The sequence below is a fragment of the Lampris incognitus genome, chromosome 8 (genome assembly GCF_029633865.1).
Source record: "Lampris incognitus isolate fLamInc1 chromosome 8, fLamInc1.hap2, whole genome shotgun sequence".
Classification (NCBI taxonomy): domain Eukaryota; kingdom Metazoa; phylum Chordata; class Actinopteri; order Lampriformes; family Lampridae; genus Lampris; species Lampris incognitus.
The window spans coordinates 56,812,921-56,818,920 of record NC_079218.1 but is presented as its reverse complement, the minus strand read 5'-3'; the positions used below and the strand labels follow the sequence as shown (position 1 = coordinate 56,818,920).

Here is a 6,000-nt window from a genome sequence, read left to right as displayed (position 1 = left end):
TCTCCCTCTCTCTCTCTCTCTCTCCCTCTCTCTCTCTCTCTCTCTCTCTCTCTCTCTCTCTCTCTCTCTCTGTCTCTGTCTCTGTCTCTGTCTCGCTCTCTCTCTGTCTCTCTCTCTCTCTCTCTGTCTCTCTCTCTCTGTCTCTGTCTCTGTCTCACTCTCTCGCTCTCTCTCTCTCTGTCTCTCTGTCTCCCTCTCTCTCTCTCTCTCTCTCTCTCTCTCTCTCTCTCTCTCTCTCTCTCTCTCTCTCTCTCTCTGTCTCTCTGTCTCTCTCTCTCTCTCTCTCTCTCTCTCTCTCTCTCTCTCTCACGCGGGGTTTCCACTGCCACAGTCGGCCAATTAGCGGTAATTGGGAGTGTCTCCTCTGAACAGTCACTGATAATTCAGTATCTTTGTGACGATATCCCCGCTTCTGTTTTTTCCCATCATTTATCTGCCTTTTTTAAACCGAATGCAAATGTAATTAAAGTTTAAAACACAGTCTGCTGATTAAGCGCTAATATTTGTCCTCTTGAAGTGGGCGCAGTAGGAAATAATCGTAATTGAGTGGGACGTTGTGTTCCTCCCCTGTTTGCAGAGATTGAAGCCAAGGAGGCCTGTGATTGGCTGAGGGCTGCCGGCTTCCCTCAGTATGTGCAGTTATTCAAAGGTAAATATGAGCGCGTCTGACTCTACTCGCTGACAAGACAATGTAAATTCATATGTTTGCTAAAGCGGTGCCCCGCCATCGTGTGCCGGGCTGCCGCTCTGCTTCATTTGTCTTGTTTGCTCGTCAGACGGAAGGTTCCCCATTGACATCGATTGGGCAAAGAATGATCATCACTTCCTGGATAAGGACGCCCTGGATTCAGTCTGCAGGTAAATAGACACCTTCACCCCCCTACTCATGCTCTGTGTGCATGCGTGCATGCATGCGTGTGTTTTGATAGCTCCAATTTTAAGGACCAGATAGTAAAAGTGTCTTAGAGGGACAATCCACTGTTTTTTCAACCTCATCTCTTATCTATGAAGGCGGAGCGTTTTCGGTTTTTTACTTTTCAACGCCACCCAGCACGCCCAATTTCGCCACAAGGGGACACTGTTACATAACCTCACATGAAAAGGAACAACTTTTGGATCCGTGGAAGCATCAAATCCGGGTGAAAAATCTGGGTATTTTTCGGTGAAAATCTGTAAAAACCGAAAACGCTGAGCCTTGTCTGTTTTCAACATGGACAGCATATGGAAAACACCTATAGTTGTTCCTCATCGCTTCTGTGTTTGCGTCTGAATATCCATACTATGGTCGTAATATACAGTACACACTTATAGCATACTACATTATATACAGTATGGAAAAAAACCGTTTTCTAAAAATACCAGGATGTATGCTATTTTCACCCAAAAAAAATCTAGTATGAATCAACAGGACACTATTCCAGAAGAAACTAGCTTTGCGTAGTAACTATGGAGATATAGGTTGTTACCATGGCGATATATGTTTTTACCATGGTAAATATATGTTGATACTACGGTGATATAGGTTGTTACCAGGGCGATATAGGTTGTTACCATGGAGATAAAGGTTTTTACCATGACAATATATGTTGTTACCGTGGAGATATAGGTGGTTACCATGGAGACATAGGTTGTGTGAGTTGTATCACTTATCGTCACTGCTGCTGTTTGACCGAGGAAAACGTAGATTTAGCCTGCATACAAAACACGTTTTAGTGGATTGTAAGTACTATAAACCAGTATATAGTACTGTTACTATGCGGTATATTCTGTTGGTGTGTGTGTAGTGTGTACTGGCGTATTGGTACTCATCCTGTATCTCTGGGGAAGCAGTAACACAGTATTTTTCCATCCGCCGAGTTCCGCTAATGTGTTTTTAAAGACAAGGTGAAATGATGGACTTTGTCTTACCTCGTTAGCTCCTTTCCCAAGTCATGCACCTATTCAACAACTTGAGCCAAAAACAATAGTAGACATTCACTTTTTACTTGTTGTACATCGTAGTCTAATCAGCTTTACTTCCTCTAAAACAAAAAAGTTTGTGATTGCGTCACCAAGTCAACATTCCAACCAATGACATTGTCACATGTCCAATCAGATCAGGTCTATGTTTGGTCTCGCCCTTGCGTCCTGATTTACTGGGAAACAGGGCCACAGTAATGAAGCGTCTCTACATGCGTCACTTGAGGAAGACTCAGCAGGCTCAGTAAGTCTTTACACCCCGGCTCAGTGCTTCTGTAAGAGGCGCTCTAGAAACCTCGGATGAGGCTAACTCTTCAGTACCGCACACACGCTACACAGCGGAGGAGGAATCTGGTGCTCTTCCTGACTGCATTAAGTGACCACGTGACCCCCTGTTGTGTATGGAGGGGAAAGTGTGTGTTCTGAAGGCGTGTGGTACAGCGCAGCCTTTATGAGCCGCAGGGTCTCTGACGCTAGATGTTTCTTCTCTTCTGTCCAGGAGGTTAAACACTCTGAACAGATGTGTGGAGATGAGGCTGGAGCCGCGCAGATCCAAGAGGAGGGTCAGTGGAATCAAGCATGATGGCATCTGTCTGCCGCCGATGCTGTAGCACGGGGTCACCGTAGCCTCTGTCAGATCTTCTACTGAGATGGACACAAGAGTCCTCTCCTAGGGCGCCGCACGCCTCCATGTTGACGCGCCATATGTGAATTTGTGTGTGTGTGTGTGTGTGTGTTTCATCCTCTCCTCTGATTTCCGTGGTCTCTGGTTGTCCAGGGGGAGGACTGTGATCCGGATGATGACTGTGCCATCAGCCCCAGGTGGACCTTCGACAGGAGGACTCAGCGATGGCGGCGCCTCCGCTCCGCGCTAGACTTAAATGACCAGGCCGACGGCTTGGCGGGACGTGGGGACGTGTCTCCGTGTGACGTCAGTGACCGCCACGAAGTGTGCTCGCTCCACAGCACCAGCAGTGCCGAGAGCGATGCCCAGGAGAGCAGCCGCTGCTCCTCCTCCACTAACAAGAGCTTGTCCCTGGACAGGTCCTTCAGCGGGTCGCCCCTCCCCCAGACGAGGAGGAGGAGGAGGAGGAGGAAGCTCTTCCACACACAGTCTGGAGACTGAGCGCTGCTTCCCAGAGAAAACGCCCAGAAAGAAAGGACACGGCCTCCTGAGGAAGATGGAGAAGCTGAGGCTGGTGTCCGCCCTGCTGCCTCCGGCCCACAACGGCAGCAGCGGCAGCGGTGGTGATGGAGTAGCAGGGACCACCGGCAGTCCGGCCCACCTGAGGATTCTGCCCCATGAAGCTCCTAAAGAGGAGGATCAGCTGAGAGAGATGCAGTGCCTGAAGAGGTGACCATTCTTTTTGCTAACGGTTTATAATGAGAGGCTGTAAATAGTGATTAATAGGCTTGTTATTATTGATCCTCTTTTAAGTATCAATAATTGAACAAAAAAGCTGCTGAGTATTGGTGAGTATTGACTCATTTCAAATGAAAACACAAGTTGTGAGTAGACCGGTGTATAAACTTGATAGCCCATGACAGTCATCAGAACACGAGTGACTAAATGTAAAGCAGACGGTCAGTTTTCAGTAAACTGGGTATTTAACCTGCATCTTGCCTCACGTCAACCACGCCGTTTGTTTTTATAAGAACAAAACAAGTTTTGTTTGCCAACATCGGCGAACCCACCGATTTAGGGGCTGTGTGGAGTTTTACCTTGTCTGGGTTTGGTCACCACATGTACTGGATTATTAATACAAACGAAGAAGAAAAACAAGACGTGAACATTTTGGTTTTACTGTCATTTTGATGTATCGACGCCTCAAGATCTCAATATTACAACACGCTGATTGATAGTCAATAAATTATGTATACGGGGCGTCCGGTTAGCGCGGTGGTCTGTTCCGTTGCCTACCAACCGGGGGGATCGCAGGTTCGAATCCCCGTGTTACCTCCGGCTTGGTCGGGCGTCCCTACAGACACAATTGTCCGTGTCTGCGGGTGGGAAGACGGATGTGGGTATGTGTCCTAGTCACTGCACTAGCGCCTCCTCTGGTCGGTCGGGGCGCCTGTTCAGGGGAGAGGGGTAACTATCACCAACAATGACGAGATGGCCTACAGAGACGAGATTCAGCACCTCACATCATGGTGTACTACCAACAATCTTGTCCTCAATGTGCAGAAGACAAAGGAGCTGATTGTGGACTTCAGGAGGTCTAGAAGCTGCAGCCACTGCCCCATACACATCAATGGGGTGGAAGTGGAGCGTGTCTCCAGCTTTAAACTCCTTGGAGTCCACATCAGCGAGGACCTTTCCTGGACATCAAACACCCAGGCCCTTGTGAAAAAGGCCCAACAACGCCTGCATTTCCTGAGGAGGCTGAGGAGCACTCGTCTACCCCCCACAATTCTCCCCAACTTCTACCACTGCACCATAGAGAGCATCCTGACCATCTGCACCTCAGTGTGGTACAGCAACTGCACCTCAGTAGACCAGAAAGCTCTGCAGCGGGTCATCAAGGCGGCCCAGCATATCACCGGTACCCAGCTCCCAGCCATAAAAGACATTTATCACAAACGCTGCCTTGGAAGGGGTCTGAGCATCAGCAGAGATCCCACCCCACCCCAACCATGGACTGTTCTCCCCCCTGCACTCTGGGAGGCGCTACAGGAGCCTCAGAGCCCACACTACCAGGCTCAAAAACAGCTTCTTTCCACAAGCTGTTGCCCACCTGAACCTGGCTACCCACTGAATGTCTGTAGATATTTTTAAATATTTTGTACTCCAGCTCTTTTTTTTAACTTATTTTTAGCTTTTGGTCTTCATGTGTGTATATCTTATACTGTGTTTGTCTGTGTTTGTGTGTGTCTGTCTTGCACTGTTTGGTGAAGCCACAGCCCTCATTTCATTTCTAACATGAGCCTGCACATTGTTTTTAATGACAGTAAACTGAATTGAATTGAACTTGGGGGGAATAGCGTGATCCTCCCACGTGCTACGTCCCCCTGGTGAAACTCCTCACTGTCAGGTGAAAAGAAGCGGCTGGTGACTCCACGTGTATGGGAGGAGGCACGTGGTAGTCTGCAGCCCTGCTCGGACCAGCCCTCCTCGGGACGAGGAGGAAGAGTGGGGCAATTGGCCAAGTACAATTGGGAGAAAAAGGGGGGAAATCCAATCAATCAGTCAATAAAACTGACCTTGTGACATCCCTAGTGGTTAATAAATGAGTGCTGTATACTACAAGTCGCACCGGGGTACAAGTCGCACTCGGCAAAAAACGTGTTGTTGCGAGGAAAAACCGCAAGTCGCTTCGGGGTATAAATCAGGTGGTCGCCCAGTTGTTTCAACTGAGTCACAAGATTGAACACTGCCATTTAGTGGCCGTAGCGTTGGCCTATACATCGCAGGACCAGCCAGACGAGTAAAAACACGGCAATTTATACTCCAGGAAATACGGTAATATGGAACTTTTAAGCTCTTACGAAACAACAGCAGACACTTCAAAAACATTAATTACCGTCTTTTAAACAACTGTTGCTAATAATGTTACATTAAAAACATGAGAAAAAGTAAAGCAAAATTAAATTAAAATTTGGAGCTGACATTTCTGAACCTGAAGGTTAGGTGTAGACACAAAGTCCCAAGTGCTTCAGGTTAGGGCAGATTTACTGGTCCAGTCTAGTCTGGTTTGGTGCTATTATAGTCTTGCCCCCAGTTAAATTCCTGATCTTCTATTCCCACTTCCCGACCGCCCCGATCCTCAAACCTCGGTCTTCATCCATCCCTCACTCCAGCTGCAGAGCAAAAGGTGACCGTGCCTTTGCAGTTTTAGCCCCAAGCCTCTGGAATGATTTTATATCTTAAATCTGGAATAATCTGGAATAATCTTCCCCAGCTCGTTAGATTCGCTGAATCTTTGGCCTGTTTTAAGCAGCTTCTAAACACCTGACTTCTGTTTTAGCTGGGTCTGGTACTCCCTGTGCCATGTCTTGTATTCATTCAATGTATTTATTCACATTTTCTTTAATGAGTGT

At 47.6% G+C, this 6,000-nt stretch overlaps 1 protein-coding gene across 1 annotated transcript in view; it reads left to right on the top strand.

Moving 5' to 3' along the window:
• Window positions 1-6,000, top strand: part of si:dkeyp-23e4.3 (rho GTPase-activating protein 7) — a 65,154-nt gene that overhangs the window by 16,128 nt on the left and 43,026 nt on the right. The window contains 5 exon segments of the mRNA XM_056284363.1: window positions 578-649; window positions 777-858; window positions 2,459-2,522; window positions 2,738-3,040; window positions 3,042-3,313. Of these exon segments, the coding sequence (XP_056140338.1) occupies window positions 578-649; window positions 777-858; window positions 2,459-2,522; window positions 2,738-3,040; window positions 3,042-3,313 (793 nt within the window).